The 21,920-nt window shown below is 44.3% G+C and overlaps 1 protein-coding gene across 2 annotated transcripts in view; it reads right to left on the bottom strand.

Moving 5' to 3' along the window:
• Positions 1 to 338: 338 nt before the first annotated feature.
• Positions 339 to 21,920, bottom strand: part of CHCHD6 (coiled-coil-helix-coiled-coil-helix domain containing 6) — a 110,697-nt gene continuing 89,115 nt past the window's right edge. For both annotated transcript variants that reach the window (XM_077184807.1, XM_054640457.2), the window contains exon 9: positions 339 to 891. In XM_077184807.1, coding sequence (XP_077040922.1) covers positions 868 to 891 — 24 coding nt within the window. In that variant the 3' untranslated portion in view covers positions 339 to 867. The remainder of the gene's footprint in view (positions 892 to 21,920) is intronic.

The following is a 21,920-nucleotide window of genomic DNA, read 5'->3' as shown; positions in this document are numbered from 1 at the left end:
TACAGAGCACAAGGATGAAAGGGACAGTGGTTTATGGCAGACACAGCAGGGACAAGATCTTGTGAAAAGAAAGAAAATTTGGGCTCTGCAGCCAGCAGGCAAAGGTTTTTCCAGTATGATTCCACACCACCAGTTCCCCTCAGCCAGGATTTTGTAACCAAGTACCTTCAAATAAGCCAGTCATCCTGGGACCAAAATGAACAAGTTTTTTGATTATAAACTGTGACTTGAAATACTGCTATTCCTCACTCTCATTTGAAGTTTTTGTTGGCATTGGCAATAGGCAGAAAACAGCAGTTGACAAACTCATGGGACCGAAAGTATCTCACAGCACACAGTGACTGTTAAACACTTTATTGTTTAGGAGGGAACCTTGGAAGGGAAGGAATGTGCCTGCTGGTGTAACCAATGGGAGCATGCTAGGAACAGTTAATCCTAACAAGCTACTCAGGGTTACTTCCAAATACTTGGGACCCCTTTCTCCAGAGCAAACAAACAGAGGCAACAGCTCCTGAAACTCACATGTAGGTTGGTGGAACCAAAGTTAGAATTGGGTGAACCAGGCTTGTGTTGGAGCAGGACCCTAAGCTACAAGCTATGCTGGAAGCACCTGGGGTCAACACAATTCTTTACATTGCAAAACAATGAAAAGAAACTATAGCATCCCCTGCTCCTGGGATCCTTCTCCCAACCCCAGGAATGTCCACTGAGACTGATACATGCAGGCATTTAGAAGAGGAATCATGTTGTATTGTCTTGGTGATGGAGGGCAGAAGGCACTGGTTTTGGTCAGTGTCTGTCCAGAAGGATGCTGGAGCTTCCAAGGGTGTCCATGGTCCCTGTCCTCTGCTCTTTGGCAGATGATGTTTATCCAGAATTAACCAACAGCTCCTGGAGAAAAAAGGAGACAAAAGGAAAAGGCAGTAAGCTAGTTATGCAGCTGTTGACATGGGAAGGTTAACATCAGAAATGAAAGAGTAGCACTGGCAGGGTAAAAATCCCTCAGAAAAATCTTCAGGTTTCACCTACTGTAAAACACAAGATATTCAAGGGGAGAAGAGTGTGGAAGAAAGAAAGCAGCTCATGATACCAAACATAAGGCTGAGTCTGTGATCAGGAGCACATGGTGAGTTGCAACAATCAGGATTGTAAATCCACTGGCCTGCAGTGGGAGAGAACAGCTGTGACTTCAGGTACACCTCGGAGCAGTGAGTAATTGCAACCTCACACTAAGTCCTGCCTCAGCATAGGAGGACATAGGAGCATTTTGATTAGCTGCCATCAAACACACACACACACATGCTCCCCATTTGCTCATCCTGGAACAGGATCAATATGAGACCACCAGAGAAGTGAGAAGAAGAAAGATGGGGACCCAGAGACCACCCTAACTCCTGACATATCTTACAGCCTTTATTCTATTAAGACCCAAGCCTTTCTAAAATTCAAAGCAAAATCATATCTGCTTTGTCCCCACAGAAACCTACTAAGTGTACTTCTTCAGATCCTGCAGGTATCTGCATATGAGCTGTGAACTTCTGAGGGTTATTGTAAGACAGAAAGCTTCCAATTAGGAAGTTTTTAGGATGGAGATTGCAAAGTCTGCTGTGGTCTCTTCCTATTTTTGTCTCATAGCATCAATAAAGTCAAAGAAATCAACAATGCCATCAGCAGTGGATGAGAACACACATGACACCAGCTGTAACACCTCTCCCTCTGAGGATCTGAGAAATCAGTGCTGGATCCCAATGTGGGCAATCAGCTCTCCTGCAGCAGCAGTGGCGTGGCTGTGTCAGTGCTGCAGGAGCAGCAGGATCACAGAGGGTAAGCCCACCCACAGGCTACTTTCTTCTCACGCTCTGGATATGTGCAGGTCCCTTTTTTGGGTGAGCAGACAGTGCTGATGCATATTAAGAGGACCCAGCTAAAGCCAACTAGAGAAAGACAAGTGACCATTTCACTGCATACAGTCTCATTGCCCATTTTCATCAGGGCTGTATTTGAGCTCAGTTCTACTCTCCAGATATTTGCCTTTCTGAGGAGAGGAGCTGAGCTTTCTTCAGTGTGAATCAGAATGGAAAACATCACAAAATAATTATGCTAGAATGCTTGGCACTGTCTGTCAGAAGGTGAGGATGTCATTTGGGCTGCTTCTGCACAGCAGGCTGATATTGGCTGACACATGGCCAACACAGACTGAAAATGCTGGCCTTGGATCTCCAAAGACAGCCCCATCTCTGACAACAATGAACTGGAAAAGCTTCAAAGAACTCAAGAATAAAGAGAAAATTGTACACCAAATTATTTAGACAAAGGTTATGCAGAAATCTGACAAATGAACCATCAATAATACTCCACTGACTCTAATTTCCCAGGTAATTTTTCTCATCATTAGTGACTTAAAAGTTACGCACAGAGCAATATATTTTAAAAACTCCAATAGCGCTCACTGAAATTGCAGTGAATGAAGCAGTAACAACTCACGATCAATTTTGCAATGAAGTAATTTGCTGTATTCACATTGTAACACTTCAGTAAAGTGTCCAGGAATGTTACATTTTGTGAAAAAAAGAAAACAAACCAAAATCACTTCAGTGCCTACTCTGTGGTTAACCCTTCTGGAAGACAGTAAAACCTCTCTTTTTAAACACTTTTGAAAAATATCAGAGTTACACAATTTCATGTTCAAAATCATAACCACATATTTCAACCTCATCTAGTTGCAGGTGTTTCTGCAATGTATATGTAATGATAAGGGCATGGAGAAGAGGTAAAGCTTCTCCTTCCCATGGAGAAGTGTTTCTACCCATGGCAGGGGGGCTGGAAATAGATGATCTTTAAGGTCTCTTCCAGACTAAACCATTATATGATTCTATGATATTTTAACTTATTTCAGGAGAAAATGAAAACAGCCAGTTCTTAACCTCACTGAATTCTTTCCAGCCTAACCTACCCACATACCAGGTATGCATTGAGCTGGAGGCTCACAAACATTCCTTGTGCAAAAATATCAGGTTCCATCTTACTGTGGATGACTAAACCTCCTCAAAATCCTTTGCACAGTGAGCCTGGACCCAGAACTGATGGGCTGAGGGACACCCTAACTCTGAGACTAAAGCCACTCTTTGCCCACCTAGCTTTGCAACCATGCCAGCGCACACTTGGCACCCTTTCATTTTCTTCCAACCTGGAATCCTCTCTGCAAGATGCTACCAGGCTGCTACAGCACTTACCTTGAGCAGAAGGAGCCAGGAAAAGGAAGGAGAAGCTTTACCTCTTCTCCATGCCCTTATCATTGCATATGCACCAGACAAGGTGAACAGACAACAAGCCCAGGCAGTTTGCAATCACTGTTCTCACCAGACAGGATACTCCCAATTCATGGAGTTGAGGCTCAGGCTGAAAAGTTTTGGTGCCTCCTCAAAAAATGACTGCCCCACAGCTGGCATTAGCTGGTCTCTGCTGCAGTCTTAGCAGAACAAGAAGTCAGAGATGAACAGCCTTGGAAAGTGCATCACACCCTCAGTCTGATGAAAGGGAACAGTGCTCTTCTTGCATAGGGAGGGCAGGTTATTTTTAATGCCGCTGCCAAGGCAATCCAGGAAGGGAACCAGGTTGCAGTCTTGATGAGCTCCAGCCTAGCACCTCTACATATGAAAATAGTGTCCATACAAAGGCAAATTCCTCATCAGCACAAACAGGGATGGCAATCTGTTCAGTCCTGAAAGCAAGTCCAGCTGGAGGGCACACAGCACTTGTTTTCTTCCATGCCTCTCACAGCAAATGGGACCTTCGAGCCACTAACTCAAATTCTCCCACCACTGTGGCACCCTGCTCAGGAGCTAACTGCAGTCAAAATGGGCTGCCTAGCTGGCACAGCCTGCCACTTTGCAGCCCCTGTGGGAAAGCCAGTAGCTTTCCAGTTCTGGTTCCAGTTGAGTGAGGAGAAAGGGCTGAGCTCTGCAAGTAGATCTGCTCCACAGATCTCACCCCTGCTGAGAAGGGAGTCCAGTCAATGCCCAACACAGTCCTTGTCCTCTAACAGAGCTGAGGCCCTGGTACCCAGCACTGGGGCGAGCAAGCTTCAGCAAGATTTTCTAATGCACCTGTTCCTCTGTCCTGTTCCTTCTTCCTGAGTCTGGATCCCAGTGCAGAAGCTGGGGGCTCCCTGGTGGATCTGCAGCATCCTTTCCACCTCCCCCAGTGCTGGCCAGCTCTGTGCCTCGGCTCTCGGCCTTGCTGAAGGCTCTCAGCCAGCAGAGGAATCTCCCTCCTTGAAAAGCCAGACCTGAAGAACTTCCTCCTTCACTGTTTGCCAGAGACACTGTTTGCCAAGCCTCAGCTGTGTTAAGGCATATTTATTTAACCAGCGTTAGTCTCACAGGGTAAACCCTGCAAGTCCCCTCCACCACGTGCCCTGCCTTTGTTTTAACATCCCTTTAAGCAGTTGCACCACAGCACTCACACACATGGGCACTGTGCAGCTATGAAGAAATCAGAAAGCAGATCCCCATGATAAATGACTTGGTACATTTGGAGTGTCAGTGACAAAGTAGAAATTAATCTCCATAGTTCCTAGTTGCCTGCCGTGTGCAGGCAGCTCTCAACATCACAATACCTGTTGGCACACAGAGGACCTCAGCAACGTGACCACACAACTTTTTCATCTCGGTTAGTGTGGAAAGAGGCACAAACAAAATACAAAAAATCCTGACCTGCCCTAAGATGGGTGTTCAAGGCCTTTACACTGGATGAGGCATTTGTTGCAGGGCTATTAGCACCCCAAAGCACTGCAAGGGACATTTGAGTCACTTTGGTTTGATGTATGCTGTAGGTATTTTTTGGTTATGTGCAATTTGTTCTGTTACACTCAGAGTATTGGCTATTTTGTGGAGCAGCTGTGCTGACTAATGGATCACAGCACTTCTGTGCCATATAGTTATTGCACAGAAAAGCCTCTCTGTCTCTCTCATCCTTCAGGAGTCCAACAGTTGCTGTCCTTGGGACTGGAATAAGGAGGGCCAGGAGCATGCCTGGCAACAACAAAAAACATTAATTCAAAAAGCTATGAAGAGAGTTTTGTTTTCCCTCTTCTCTGCACTGGTGTTAATAGTTTTGCAAAGCAGGCAAGTTCACCCAATGACTTCTTGGCTACTTCCCCAGATGGTGTCTTCAAAGTTGGCTTGACAGCAGAAAAGACGCTTTTCAGAAAACTCACCAGATGCTTTGTCAGAACACCCCAGAAAGTGCTTTCACATGGAAGTCTCCTGGTCTACATATCCCACCAACACAGTGCTAGGAACAGAAAGAGTCTTTCTGGTTTCCTCCTCCCTCTCCTTTGGCTCACAAGAGCCACTGCTTGCTTTGCTCTGCCTCAACAGCTCCCCATTGCTCTGCATCACCCGAATACAAAGTTATTTACCAGCAATACAACTAATCTCCAGCTGTTCTGAGACTCACCTGTTTGTTCATGCATTATAACATTGATTTCCTCCAGACAGTTGTTCTGATCATTGTTCTAACTTGCAGAGAGCTCCCGTCATTAGCCTTGCTTAACAGGAAATATTTTGCCACTGACTGAGCAGCTCTGCAGTCAGCAGACTGCACAAAAAATCATCTTGGTTGGGGGGCTGCATCTCCCTGCTGAGCTGGTAACCCCAAGACGTTGCAGTAGGGAACAAGCTCAGTGCTTTTGATTTTGGACATGTGCTAGAAAAGAGAGGGGCCAGGAGGAACAAACACGGCTCTGCAAAGGGCTGCTGCAGAAAGGATGACTGTTAATTAATCCACATACAAACCCAGGGCAGTTTTTGCTCAATCGATGTTAATTGCATTTAATCTCATTCTTGCCATTAAGAAAAGCCACCGGGCCAGGCTGATGTCGCTAGCGCCTGACACGAAGATTCCACCCACGTTTGGGAGGCAAGGCAGGAGGAGAAAAGTAATGGAAAGAAAGGAATAACCCTTCCTCAACCCCTTCTGCATCACTGCACAATTTCATCGGGTCTGCTCCATTATTTAAACAATTTTTTGTTTTCCAATAACATTACAGAGGAGCTCAAAACGATGAAAATCAGACATAGAGCGTTTCACTACCAGTTATTCTCGCTCTCCCAGGTACCAGCTTAGAGCTTTGCTAACCTGCACAGCTTTGGCTATTGTGCTTCTGTAAAGGACTGAGATACAGAAAATTGCTTATGTGAAGTGGTGTTTGCTTTTTAGTCCCGGGCTGATCCCAACAGACCTGCCAGAGCCCCTCAATATGACCTACAACTGCTGACTGCCACCTTCCATCAGCTCTGCTGAAATCTTTCTCCTCACCTTGCTACTGAGCACAGCCCCAGCATGCACCAAAGCACACTGAAGCCTGTCTAACATAACACAAACGAGTATTTGCTATTAAACAACCTCTGACCAAATTTGCCTTATAAAACAGAACATTTTTGAAGCCTGAACTTCCCAGGTAAACCAACAGTGCACCCACCAGTGATCTGGCTCTGATGTGGGGACTGTGTCTCTATCTGCCCAGCTACCTGCTTGGGAAATGGAAACAATCCTCTTGCCTCTGCAGGAATCAAGCCTGGGGACAGAGGAGCAGCTCTTGTAGCACAGGAAGCCCAAGGTGGCAGATTTCATGACTTCTGGCTTATTGCTTCTGTGAGAGCCTTGCGTTTTTCCAAATCAGTATCAAGAACAATAATAATCAAAGCCAGGCTCTGTCTGTGCCTTTCCCCCGTGGCAGCACACAATGCTTGCCCAGAGCCAATGCTGCAGTTTATCATGGATTTTCTTTATCCCTCAACAAGTGTTAATCCCAATGCCTCTTGCTGCATGAAGTGGACATATCACAAGTGCCATGAAGGACTGGCTGAGTTTTAAGTGCTCTGAAATGGCTCCACTAGACTTGGTCAAGATTGCTTTAAAATCATTTCCCATTAGGACTGTGACCCTCTCTCTTTACAGCCAGTGTAATGACTGTATCTCAGAGGAAGGTAATTACATCCCACTATCTGCTCACATCAGAAACTGCACGCTCCAAACACTCCTGTGCCTTTCTGGACTGAGTGGTAGAAGGCAATGCAGGAGGAAAAGGAGATAACACTGTATGCCCCTCCATCCTGCAACTAGAGTCACCCCAAGTGTTTTGCAAGCTTGTAGATTAGCCCCTGGGAGGGATATAGGGATCCAGAAGGCACAGAGTGTTTCTAAAGCAGAACAATGGCAACTTGTACAAATCCAGCTCTGGTTTTGTGAGGATTAAAATGAACTTCACCCAACTGTGAATATCCGCTTCCAGAGCCAAAAGGAATGGAAAACCACTTACTGATGCAACAGTATTTCGTTATTTCAAACCCTAAGCCAAACACTTCCAAAAATTAAGGAGAGGCAACAGTAACATTATTTGCTGGGGGACATTGGCTGCAGGGGTTTAACTGCTGAACTGCCAAGCCATGCTCTGGGCACAATCTAATGAAACAATAGACACAAATATTGGCAACTTCTCCATACTGTCTATCCTGCTCTTGCTACCAGCCTCCAGAATAATCAGTGGGAAAATAAAAGGAAAAAATAACCCCAGAAGCCAAGAGACTTTGGATTAAGTTGTATAAATGACCTGTTACCTCCTTACACGAGGAAGAAAGAAATGCAATAAATACCTGCAAAGCCATCTCAGTATCCTGGATTAAATGGATTACAGAAATGGAAAGTACATGATGCAAGATGTTATAAAACAAGGTGCCAGGGAAGTGCAGGAATTTGAATCAGGCTGGCAAATGATCCCTGCAGACTATTGAGGAAAATTAATAGAGAGAAAGGGTAGAGAAAGGACATGGTAAGAAGACTGACTGATGAACACTGTTGTTAGGATGTGTAAATTCAGGATGTCAGACTTCCTCTTAAATCTACTTCAGTCCTGGAACAAAAATAGCAAATCCTACAGTGCTAAAAAGCACTGGAAGTAGAAAAGTCAGATATGGCAAGCCTCATTTCAGGATAGGTTTCCCCTGTGCATCCCTCAAGATTGAAGTTTGTGACTTTAATTATTCCTGGAACATTGTGTCTATAGGGATTCAATGCAGGAATTACTACCAGCATCCTTGTTATAAGTGCCACTTCTCAAACAAATTACACTTCACTGGATGTCAGTAACATACATAAGAAAACAAATTAGATAAAGGCAGCAGGACAGCAAGATACAGGTCTGGTGCAAGGAAGTTTCACAAGGTCACCCAGAAAAATAAAGGTGCTTAGAATTTAAACTCCTAAAACATTTCTAATTCCCCAGTGTATTAAAGCTCCATGTGACCCAGACACAAAACCTTCAATACACCAATGACTCCACACCTGAGACCAAGCCTAGCTGAGTTGTGCTTTATTTGTGAAGAAATGCCATCAGGGAGCAGGTGGAGGAAGAGAGAGACAGGAGATAGAGGGAGCAGCCCCAGGTGTCCTCCCAAATCCTAGGGAACATCCCAGCCCATTCACTGACTGTTCACAGCCCCACACAGACAGATGGGAGAAGCCAGGGAAAGAGGATGTAATTTTGTTTGGAGGCAAATATAGCAGCTCCTTGGCTGCAGGGCTTCTTCACAAGCTGATTCCAGATTTACATACTGCATTTTGTCTTTCCAGAACTCATCCCAGGATGTATTACCAACCTGCACTAGTTCTAATGAGCATGTCTTTAACTCCAGAAATTTTCATGAAGATGGAAGCACAGGAAAGTCCAGTCCTTGGGTAGAGTGCAAAGAACAGCTGAAAACACTTCACCTCAGGTATGGCACTGTCTGTGCCTCTGAGATGGGCCCTCAACACTGGTTGTTAAATTCTCAGACTGGGGATTTCATCAGGTGCTTGCCAGTGTTACTAAACCCTGAAGTTTCTCTGTGCACTCCAGGAGGGTGAGCACTGCCCAGAGTGCATAAGCCAGTCCTAGGCTCTACTGTCAGTCACCTCCCAGCTTCTTCCAGCAGCTGAAATAAATCCCCATCTCAGTTTCCCTTTCTGTACCTAAGAGTAATGCCACTTACCAACCACACAGAGGTATGATAATTATTCACCAAGAGAAGATGCTAAAGAAATGCAAAAATTCAGTTCTCAAGGGATCCATTCCTCTGTACAATTTGCATTTATGCTTCAGAGGAAATCTGGTGCTTTATCTTGTTTCCTTCTGTCTTGCTTTAGCAGGCTCTTGCTCTGGATAAAGAGAATTCCTCTTTGGGTCAGGGTATCATGTATGATTTAAAATATGGCTCAATCCTGTCTAGTCTGGCTACATACACCAAGAACAGAGGCAGGCAGAGACTTCTCCAGATATCCTTTTTCTATGACTAATTCTATTTTTGTTCAGTGATACAGTGAAATTCCACACAGAAGTATTATGAGCTTGACTGGCTTTATTTGTTTAACACTTCACATTTTCATTAAGCTGTTGCTACTCGGCAGCCAGTAATTTTATTTGTGTGATAGCTGTATTCATCTCACCCACATGGGTGTAGATGTCGCTCTCCTTTTCTTCTGGCTGAAGAGGCAAAAATCAGCAATGATAGAGTCAAGAGAAAACTGGGAATTCTCAGGTCTGTTTGCTCACTTCAGATAGAAGTGAGATTTGACTCCTACCTGTTTTTGTGAAACACCTCCCAAAGACTAGGGACATCTACAGGTAAAATTAAATAGAGGAAAAAAATTAACTTTGCAAAACTATCCTCCCATACCCAGGTACAAACCAGAAACTGGAATTATTTCAGCAAAATCAGCCTGTTTGACTCAGCACTGAACTCTCCTGCACCAGAAGCCTATTGCTGACTGAGCATTTACAGTATTTGAGTATCAGATTGTAAAGAATTAATTATATGTCTAACTCTTGCCAATTTTCAAGTATCTTGAAATATCTGGTCCCAGGAGCTGCAAGATCTGATTAGATCTCAAGGAAGAAAAGTCTGGTTGGCTGGCCCTCACCAAACCCCAATTAGACAATCTCCTACCAAGTTCAGGCAACCAGACAGAATTAACAGCCCTTTTGAAATGTTAACGACTTGAACCGAGACAGTCAAATCACTGAGCCACACCTCTTGGACAGAGGTTTCAGAAGTCAAGAAACACTGAACATTTCACTGTGCCACTCCCCTTTGACAAGATCAAGGAGTGGGAAGCGCTGGGCAGGGAATGCGCAGCCCGGGCTGGAGAGCACTGGGTGCTCCTGCCGGGCATGACCCATGGACCGGGCTGGAGAGGCTGTAACGCATCGGGAGACGCTCGGCTGGGAGATCAGATGGAGATGCCCAACCACAGGCACACCCAGGCAGCACCTGTGGGAAGCTGCAAGCTCAGCTGCCCTGAGCATGGCACTGTCACAGTCAGTCCCTGAGCAACAGGGATCTGCTCTGAGTGGCTGCCTGCTGGCACCCAGCTCAACCAGTGCAATGAAGAGACCAGGGGATAAAATGCCCTACAACCGAACCGTGGGTCTGAGCAAATGAAGGGAACGTGGTGAACTCTGGGAGATGCATCTTGATTTCTCAGTGTCTCCTCCTGTGTAAATTCCAAATCTTTCTTTCAAGATTAAAAACCTTTACCAAGTGAAAAACAAGCTCAGCATTTCTCTAGCTCCATCCTGCCCCTATCCCTCTTCAGAGGACACCACAGTAGAATACCAGATGCTGGAATAAGCCACAAAAGCCTTCTAAACAATTATCTCCTATCACCTCCTCTGCAAATTTATAGTCCTGCATCAGTGTCAAGACACAGACCTGCTTCCATCTGTCTAAAACACATTCTTTACAGAGGACCTGAAGGTGGAATGTTTAACGTTAGCATTTGAAAATGTATTCAAGAGACTGGAAAAGAAAGTGACAGTTTTTAAGTGTGTTGTTCAATTGTCTTGTGGATGCTGCTCAAGTGGAGGGAGAGCTTTGTATTTTTTTATAATATGACAAATGATGCCAGTCCCATCTTGTAATTTTCCTCACTGTACAGCATGCCTGTTCATGATAGATACCAGTGCAGCTGCTTAGGTGTCCGTTTATCTGCTTGGAATGTATTGTCTGTTTGGAACCAACTCATCCTAAAACAGCAGCCCCAGAGGGTGAGAGAGAAAAAAGGAAGAGGGGCAGGGGGCAGGGGAGGAAGAGACCAGGGAGCTGTGGACTGCGAACACATTCACGCTTCTCCTGTAAAGGTTGTGGAAAAAAGCAAGCATCATATTTAGTTTGAGCTACATCCTCTCTGCCCCTCTCCTAGACCATTCTTTTCTACTGTCACTCAACACCTCTTTACACTCTGCCCACAAAGACCTTACCACTAACATACATTTAATTCACACTTGCAACCAGTGGAAACAAAGCAAGCCCTCAGCTGCCTTCTGCAAATCTGTGCCAGCACAGAGGAGCCTTCAGGTCACAACCTGTATAGTTTGTAGTTTAAAGGAACAGTTTAAATAAAAACAAAAATGTAAAGGAAGGAGAGAGAGAGAAAAAAACAGGAAGAAAGAGGACAAAAAAGCCAAAGAGTACTTATACTTTGTGTTTAAAGAGACTTTAAACAGGAACTTGCCAATTTTCTGTAACCAGGATTATAAGAGAATAAACTCAAATACTTTGTCCTTCTGAAGAGCCCTCGGAGCTGAATTTCACTCTGCAAAATGGCCAATATAGAAAAAAGCTCATAAATCCCTCTGACGTAAGTAACTTCACATTACTCTTGGGGAAACAGAGGCATAGACAGATTCATTAATCCAAGTAAATGAATCCATGAAGCAGTCTGAATTTCTGAATCCCCATAACATCCCACACTGGAAACAGCACCCAGGGCCCAGCAATTTCCATGCCATGTTGCCTGGCATGAGCAAAGCAAGAGACTTGAACAGATGAGAATGTTTTAAGAAAGGACAAGTACAATTATTAAACCACACCTGCCCTAGCCATGTAGCAAAACCATCTTTTGTTACTTTAAACTACCTCTCATCGTTTCACTCACTGCATCATTAATGCCAAAGACCAAGGTCACATATGTAGGATGCTGCCTCAGAAACCTGCTGAGTAGCAGAGAGCTGCACAACCTGTCTGAACAGGTTGGTACAAATTCCTGTGGCTCAGCACTGTCAGGGTTAGCTGCTAGTAATACTCCAGGCTAGCAAGGTTAGGGCTGGCTTAATCTGCCATCATTATTCTGCAGCCTGGGCATATCCTGAGAGGATCTTGCTACAGGCTGGTACTCTGTCTCTGACTTACCAAGAACAGTTTCCATGTGTGCATGGGGAAAGTGGGTCTTACAAAGCTATTTACAAAGAACTTTATAAGATATTTGTGTTAAAGAATTGTTAAAATCTGAACTGAATTAAAGGCTTGATTTTTAAGACAAGGAGCTATTCCTTAAATTTTACTTTTTTTCCCCCTGTGGAATAGGGCTTTTTGTTTTGAAAATAATAAAACTCCACATGTAAGAAGGTGTCAGAGGAACTCAAATTGTGTCAGGTAGTTGTCATTACTGTGACTTAGAATTGGAACTTGCATTCCAAATTTTTTGTCTCCCTAAATTTAAGTTGATAGAAAGAGTGTCTGCTCCTGCAGGTAGAAATCTAATTCCACCATCTCTTTTCCACAGTCAGTCTCATTCTCAGATGTAAATTCTCCTGAGTGGACCTGCTAACAGCTACCAATGATGATGGTGACCAAAGACCTCCAAGCACAAGGCTCTGAACTATGCAAACCAATCCTGGTGCCACTGATGCCTGCCTGGGAAGGAAGCAGTGTGCCTGCACACAGCCCCCAGCCCAGCCAGCACGGGGAAGGACAGGCTGGTCACTTGATTTGCAGACATTTTCCATTATTTACTGCAGCGTTCAAACAGCCAACCTGCTCCCCCTTCGTCTGCTCTGTGGTGGCCATTTCTCCTGAGCTGCCCATCATTTCCTTATCAAGCAGTAAAAACGTAGCATCACCGGAGACACAGCTCAGCCTTGCTGAGATTTCATTCTCTCAGCAGGCTGTAAATGCCCCTATAATGTTGGCTTTTTTAATCTTGTGTTATTATTACCCGCGGCTGCCATTCAGTCTGCAGAGAATAAAGCGCCCAGGCTTTCAGGACCCACACAATGGCTCTGTGCATTCGCCAGTGGTTGGACAAACAATAACTCTGTGTTTCAGCTTTATTGGAAACCCTTCTGTTGTGGGAGCCTGGCTGCATGTGTCCCTCGGCTCGGGCCACACAGAGGTGCGAGTGGGAGCCGCTGAATTCCCTGGTGATTGCAGGAGCACGTGCCTTGGCACCAGCCTACAGAGCCAATGTGAAAGTGCACAGGCAGCTGCATGTTGCTGTGAGCCCATGGAAGCCAGACACAGGCCTGCAGAGCCAGTTGGTTCTCCTCTAGATCAGCCAGGGAGTCCGAAGCTCTAACAGGGCCCCTCTGTGAATAATTGCGCTCATCTCCGTGTGAACGGCATTGCCAGCTCATGGAGAGGTGTGATGATATATGACATAACTGTGAAAATGTCAAAACACCACTACCCTGAACCACGTTCTTACAAGAAATCTTGGCTTCCACTTGAAATTTAAGATCCTGCTGCTTGCAAGAAAAGCTTGAAAGCTAGAACAACTGAAAAACCACAAATTAGAATGCAAAGAAAATGTGAAGAATGCAGGGCTCTTCTAATTCAGGGAGACTGATTGTTTTGGTCAGCTCATTATTGCTTGCAGGGGACACTGCAGATGCGTGAACTCCTAGAGAGCTGCAAATATCCCTTCACTCAAGAAAACAAGCCCTGCTGCAGACTCTTCACATATTGAAAACCTAAGAGGAAATTCAGAAACTCCCACAAAACCACAAGATTTACTTGTGAAACTATTTAGAAATACACTAGGGTTATTTCATTTGTCTTCTGGTTTTAAGCAATTGAGTCACATTCTCACACCACTTCTGCCTAGGCAGAAGTGTTGTGGCAGGAGGGTTAGTTTATTGTATTTTATTTATTCCTTCCTTTTTCTTTTTTTTCAGTAAAAACACAGAACTAAAATTCTCATGTACTTATAAAACTTCAGGTACAACTCCACAAAACTAGGGCAATAGAAAACATGCCAAATATTTCAAGGCTTGGCAACAGTGAGCCTGCCTGTCTCTCTGTTACAGGAGGAATGTCTGTCTGTCTCAGCCAATGTTTCTGAGTAGGAATGTCTCATCCTGATAGCCCATGTACATATAAAACACCTTTGCTGTCAGCTCTCCAGGAAGAGACCTTGACATTTTGCAGAATACCACATCCCAACCCCCATCTCCCCTGAATAGTAGCAGAAGGCAGAAAAAACCTGGTAGATCTGAAAATGTAAGAATCAGGTGCTGCCTACAGCAAGGATTAAAGTTAAAATGGAAAGGTAATAGTGAAATAAGCACAGCCAAGTCACTGGAATTGATGCTGGAATCAATCACTGGAATCAACTTCCAGGTTTCCCAAACCCATGGCCACTGTCACAGCTGGCCTGTCCCACTCCCTCTCCTGTGGGCCAAGAGAAGAATTTGAAGGGGAGAAAACCAAGGCTTTGCTGTCTTAAACAGAATAAATAAAAGGTGAACGGTTTCAGGAAATATTCTATTATTGTTGTGGTATTATGTGCTTCATGTACCTGGTGAAAGAAACTGCAGCCCTCATTCTGAGCTCTCACTGACAGTAACTGGGCTGGCACAGGCAGGTGAGCTCTGCTCTCTGCGGACACAGGAGCAGGATTGCAATGCTCTCTTCCTGAAAAGAGTAATGAGGTGCCCAGAGAGCCTGCCGAGGTGTCAGAGAAACTGATGCTGATGGACCCTTTGCAGGCCAAAGACAGATTAAGAATAACACAATACCAGCATAACAGCACCTTATCAACAGCCCTGCGAGTGCTAAGAAGTGAATCTGAGTGAAGGCTGTGACACCTGTCTGCATCACAGCCCTGCTATTACTGCCTTCGACTTCCCGCACAATCCAAGTGTCCAAATGGCTTTGAAGCAAGAAGCAGCAAGACAGGAAGGTGAATCTGAACTCTGATCAGCTGTCTGAAGAGACAGTATGAATACCTTACATTTCAGTAACACTTTTCATCCATAACGAAGCCGAGGCATCCATTCAACCTCCACACTCCAAACCACAGAAGTAATATCTGCCCAGGTAGAGATGGGCAAATAAACACAAGTTAAATGACTGCTCAAGGTCGTCCAAGGACTACGAGAGACACACGTCTAGCAAGTAGATTACTCTTCCCTTTTGAAAGGCACACAGGCACACACACAGGGGATTGAAACTGCTTAGCCAGGTGTGGAGCCTGCTGTGATCAACACAGCTTCACTGAGCAGCAACTCTTCCTGATGCTGTTTCACCGGTGCTAAAATGTAAAAAAGCAAACCTTCATAACAGAATTCTTTCAAACAGATGCAAATAGGTGTGGGGATTTTGCATCTGGGCTAAGTTGCTACAATCTACACATCTTATTTGTTTGCTAGTTATTAAATTACCCACAAGCCATCAACAATTCAAGTCTCTCTCTGAGAGGCAGAGATTAACTAGGAATTGCTATGCAGAAATGCTGCTCATCTCTCTCTCTCTAGTGAGATCAGCCTCATGATGAGTTGCGGACATTTGGGAACAAAGGTGAGCTTTTCTGCAAGAAATGAGAGGCACAGAAAGATGGGAAAATAATGCTACAGGGAGAAGAGGATTTATTTGCAAGGTAAGAATCTATCAGGAATGGTTTCACACACACACTGCCAGCCACAGACTGTGACCAAACACACTCGTGTGTGTGGAGCACAGGAAGCTGCACTTATGTCCAAGCACTAAAGCAAATGACACTTTCTGTGAAAAACCATGAGGCCAGTATGTAAATACTAATTTAACAATCTAGTTGACAAAGCCTCAGCTGATCTATAAATAGCTGGTTTATTAGCAGGTGATGTTGAAGGCAGTTATCCTGGCTCCCTTTCCCACAATTCCCTGTGCCATCTTGTTTTTACTGACCCCAAAGACACAAGGACTCTTAACTGTATGCAGCTCACTCCTCCACCACTACCTGCAGAGTAGCTACAAACACTTGACAACACAATACATATTTATCAGTGCCCTTACACAACAAGGATCCTGCAGCACCACGCACACAATGGCTCCCAGTGCTCAATTAAAGACAGCAAATGGTTTAGAAAAATAGAAGAATCATGCAGGCTTGCTTTTAAGCAGGAGGAGCTGGTCACTCAGGTGCCAACAGGCATTTAGGGAATGACTGACAGAGAGCCAGAGCCAGGCACTGTCCATCCACACTTACACTGTGCATTGGCAAACTGAGAATCTAGGATAGCAACACCTTTAGTAACTCTAGACCACCAAAGAAGCATTTTACCATCTCAAAACAAGATGTCAAAATCCTGATCTTTTTATGCCGTTTCATTTCATCAGGAATTATTATTTTACAGTACATAATAAAACTTAAAACTCTTTACCACTTCCTCAAGCTGCACGTGCAGGAATCCCTTCTTTCACAGAGGCACAAGACAGCTATTTAACAGCAGACAGCAACACCACCAGAGTCTAGGGCCAGCAGGAAAGAATACTGCATCCTGGTAAAATTGCTGTGGCATTTGGAGCAACACACCAGAACTGCCCTAACTGCAGCATGGTCGGCATCCATGGAGACCACACGAATTATGATGTTTTAGGCTATTCACATGGATTTGTAGATATTCTCCAGAAGTGTTCTAAGGCTTCAGCCTTTCTCTTGCTGCAAAGAACAGTGACAACATATTGACGAGTTGGGCTCGTAAATAGGGAGATTGAATTAGAGGAACAGAATAGACTTTGTTACCCCTTCCTCCCACTTGCTTCAAATTTCTAAAGAAACCTTCCAAGCACAAGAAGTTGCTGTGTCTCTCACGGCCATATGATAAGCAGAAATAAAAAATTAAAAACCACACAATCAACACTTATTTTTCCATAAGGTCCATCATATTCTTACAGCTTGTACAGTGCAGGCTGCAGAGTTTATCCTGACAGGGAACTGACTGTGCCAGGCCCTGCAGCAGCCCTGGCAAGGGCAGAGGCTCAGAGCCCGGAACATTCCCTGCCCCTCTGCTGCACCCTCACTTCTCCACACTGCACACTCGGTGAGGTGACAAGAGTTTCCATTTGCTCTGCCACAGCTCAGCAGACCCCTTCCACACCATCACAGTGATCTCTGCCACAGCTCAGCAGACCCCTTCCAAACCATCACAGTGATCTCTGCTACAGATCAGCAGACCCCTTCCACACCATCACAGTGATCTCTGCCACAGCTCAGCAGACCCCTTCCAAACCATCACAGTGATCTCTGCCACAGCTCAGCAGACCCCTTCCACACCATCACAGTGATCTCTGCCAACAGCACGATGGGTCCTACAGAGCAGGCTTTGGATAAAGGACTGCTCCCTCATTTGTCATAACAACAAACCTTTACAATTTGCTTTTTTTTTTTTACGTTTTATTAAGCACAAGGGTTAAACTGACTTCATATGACTGCAAACCTGTGATGGTCTTACAGTTTATTTTTAAGACCACCAAGGACTCTGAAAGAGAAACTTTTCTAATGAAGTTCACTTATTAAATTGCCTTTTGTGAGTGAACATACTTCTCTTTTCTAGTATTTATAGAAATGAGATCGAGGAGCTTTACTTAGCTGAATAGAAATTTAAAATAAAGATGCTCTCAGAAATCCTGTGGAATTTAGCAAGAGAAGTGACACATCACAAATAAAGAAATCAGTAGTTTTCATTAATCAATTAGGAAAAAAAACAGTATAATAATAGATCTGCAATGATCTTGAATAGATTATTTAATAAAACTGTCATAAATCTAATGGCAACAAGACACAAGCACCGAAGAAGAACTGAAACATTTTACATAGTTCAGTAAATGTAAGATGCTGCAACAAGGTGTCAAAACAGCCTTCCCAAGAGAAATCCACACAGTTGTTGTTTCCTTTGCCTTTGATGAAAACCTGCAGTGCCAAACAACTCAAAAGAAGCTTGTTCTGCCCCCCAAACCTCTGCATTTCCTGTAGCTCTGGCAAAGTTCCTGCTTCCTTTGGCTGTTGCCTCCTTTCTGATCAGCATATCCATTGCCCAGATCCTTGATTCCACACCCCAGCCAGTTGTATTCCAGGAGCAGTTAGCAGCCAGCACCCAAAGAAAACTTTAACTAAGTTTGGCTCTGTCTGAAGCAAATTTTGAGCAAAGGGAGCACAGATGAAATCCAGCTTATCCAGAGTAATTCATTCTTCACACTTGTTTAAGCATGGTCACTCACCGAGGACAGCCTGGCAGCCTTCTCTGTGGGCTGTGGATTCCACTGCACTGCCAGGAGCTGGGCTGAGACAAGTCCACATCACACGTCAGTGAAGATGGACTGCACCCTTCAGCTCTGGGATGGAAAAATCAAACTGCTAGATAGGCTCTCTCCCCTGCCGGATACACTGATTTTTAGCAATGGGAAAAGCCAATTAAAGTTTATAAAGACACATTCTCTGCTGATTCTTCCTTACTGCCCACTGCTCAGTGCTGGTATAATGGATAATGTTCTGCCTGTGGGTGTATTTTCTAAGATCTGTCAGTTCTGACAGGATTTTGGCACCTGGATAACTCAAGATCTATACTGAGGGTCCAGGAATGCACTATTTCTCAGTAGCTGATGGGTACATTTTTCAGCAAGGCTTCCCTAATTAAAGGGCTGGAAAGAGATGGGATCAGATTGATAGGCTTTGCAGTCAGATGTTTTATGCTTAGTTTGATGAATTATAAATCACCTTTTGCAACTTTCAGAACATGTGAGAAGAACACATAAGAGAAACTACAACAATATGTCCAGAATATCACAACGTAATTACTTACTTTCAAATTTTACCTCTGTCCCTATGGCAAGGCCATTAAAGATATACTCGAGAAAAGCAATGCTCAATGGAAATAAGTATAAATATAAATATCAAAAAGAAAAGTGAAGCTATGAAATGAGACACTGCTGGTCTGGAGGTACTCCCACATGGAAGTGTTTTGCCCCAGGTGGGCCAGAAGATGCATCCCTCCCCCTTTGAGCATCACCCTGGACTGGGAACACTGCCCAGGAACTGAGTGCTCAGCTCGATCTGCCATGTCCTCTGCCAGACCAGCAGGAAGCTTTCCCTTGTCCTCAGCCATCACAGCTTTGAGTCAGGGCTACAGAATCCACTGTCAAATTAAATGCTTTGACTTTACTCCCTGTAAAACTGCATGAAGACAATGTATTCTGTGCTGGCTTCGCTGTCTCTGTCAGAGCCCCTTCCCTACATACAGTGAAATGCAACTCCAGAGAGGCCACTGGCAGGACCTTTCAGAATAACCAGTTTGTTCTGGTTCTAATATCTTTAAATATTGAAGTTCTTTTTTTGCAGGGTACATGTGTGTATGGAGAACATCAACAAAAAAGCCCAAACCCCAAAATAGGATGTGAGAGCTCGATATCCCAGCGTGGAAGTTCAAAAGTGCCTTGCTGTCAGTGGTGCTTAGAACAGTGCAGACTTTAAAGCTATAGAGAAGAAAGTCACAGAGTAACCATTTGGAACAGAAATGGGAGAAAACTGTTGGTAATTTAAACCATGAAACCAAAGAAATACAATGCAAAGCTATCAGGATGTAAAAAGCACTTCCAGGCACTGAGAGGTTAAAACAATTATTTGAACAGCTGGGAAAATTAAAATGGTAAAATAATAGCTACCCTTCAAAATTCTACAGATGCAAAGAGACTCTTCAATGAATAACTGATAAAGGGGAAAACACATTTTAAAAGAGAAACTGTTTCACGCATGAAGGTTATACAAGTAACAGCTCCTCTTAAGAACCCGGATTTCCAGACTTGGCAAGAGATGAAGAGCTGGGGTTAACACAGCAGCCTTTTACCTTGTGGGACCTAGGGTAAAATCCTGAATACTTAAGTTACACATGAAAGTGACTTTGGGCATATTCTTTCTACTGTTTTTTTGCAAACTGTTCCCCACTGTAGCAAAAGCAAGGTCACAGGAGCAAGCTGGAATTATTGTAGCAGTTTGTTTCCTTTCCCAAGGAATTCTTCCAGCCCCAATGACATCAGCAATTGGTGCAATCAGAGCAGCCAGTTCAGGTTGTTTGACTGCTGTTATCTAGGGCTCCCCCATATACATAACCTTGCTCTGGCAAGAATGCAGTGATGGGTGATTTTTCAGGAAAAAAAGGCAGTCTGTAATAAGTAGCTTTGCTATTCAAGAAAGGTCTAACTGGAAGAATAATGCCAGTGAGGACTGCAGTGTGTAAGCCATGGTGTTCACAATGCTGCTCATCAGGACTGGGTACACAGAGAGACACATCCAGGGGACCCACACCTGCAGCAGAGCCATCCCCAGGGCAGGGAGGAGCTGAACAAATACAGCCAGGGGAGGTTTATCTGCCACTTGGCTCCAGCTATCCCTGTAGGCAATCGATCCTCTCTCTCTCTCTAGAAGCTATTTTAAAACAAGAAACCAAAAATCTTCAGCAAGTAGAGAAAAACTGACAACTGAATATGCAGCAATGTAGAGAAGGAGTCAGCTGTACAGTGCCAGCTCCTGTTTCCATTCCTCACCCACTGCAAATGCACAGCCTCTTCCACATAAACACTGTCCAAACTGTTAAAAGGACAGCAAATGAACACACCTCATCAGAGTCCAAAAACATGGATCCTTTGGCAAAAAAGGCAGAGTCAGAACAGAAGGCCAAATCCATCCACCCCAGCAGTCAACTCTTCTATCATTCACACATATCATTACACCAGTATGCAACTGGAAAGTCTTAACTCTTACTTTTTTTCTTTCTATATTTTCTTTCTAAAGAAAGAAATCAGACAACATAAACACTGAGATCCTCCTGCAAGAAGATTTTTTCTCCAATCAAAAGCATTTGTTTTTTCCATGATGATTTTGGCATTTCTGAAGGACTAAGATACAGCCTCCTCAGCCTTCTCTCTTCAGAGTAGAGCCTACTTCTCTCTACCCTCAGCACTGTTAACATACTTCAGTTGACAATCATCTGGTATTGAGTCCTGATGCTGTCAGGTATCTCCTCTGATGTGTTAGGCTGCTCACTAGGCAAGGATACTAAAAGAAAACACAATGAGCCTGCAGCCTCCCCCATACAACTTGCTCCAATCACCTTGGAATCCTTAGCTACCTACACCAGGTTTGACCACTTTCAGGATCAGAAGTGTCCAACATGTTGCAGAAGGGAGTAGTTGTGTCTGTGCCAAACCAAAGTAGCCTGTGCCACAGCAAGTAACACAGCTGACAGAAGGTTTTCAATAAAGGTCTTGATCTTCCTAAGGTCCTGAAGGACCCTGTGACACATTTTTAAGAGTCAGGGCCCTGGTATTCTGCCAAGCTACATACATTTTGTCTAAACTGAAATTATGATTACAGCTTCAATTCAATATGCTCTCCTTCACTTCTGATCCTAATCTGCTGGCAGGAGTTGTTGGACCAGTAAGCACCTGCCTTTTTTTTGCCCTTTAGGTGACTTCGTCACTGTGCTGCCTGAACAGATGCCAGCAGCTAGAGCTGCACAGCAAAATCATTTAGGAAATTCACCAGCTGGGTACAAAATCTGCCTTAGCAGAGCTCCTACTCCTACTGGGAAACCTGCAGATCCATCTCTGGTACCTTGTCATGGCACTGGCTGTGGTAAGACATAGAACTGGAATATCTCAGCTTGTCCCCTCACTGTACCAGCATGACAACCAGCCATCAGTATTTTACTTGCCCAAGGTCAAACAGCATCCTGCAAAGTTGGTCTGTAGCTAGGTAAGGTACTCTGGGGTCCTTCAGGGTTCAAAAGAGGGCATAAACCTGACAGAATGAAAAGAACTTGAAGCAGAAAAAGAAGGTGTGAGGCTTGC

The sequence above is a fragment of the Agelaius phoeniceus genome, chromosome 11 (genome assembly GCF_051311805.1).
Source record: "Agelaius phoeniceus isolate bAgePho1 chromosome 11, bAgePho1.hap1, whole genome shotgun sequence".
Taxonomy (NCBI): Eukaryota; Metazoa; Chordata; class Aves; order Passeriformes; family Icteridae; genus Agelaius; species Agelaius phoeniceus.
The sequence above is the reverse complement of the archived record's forward strand: the minus strand, read 5'-3'. Positions and strand labels throughout refer to the sequence as shown.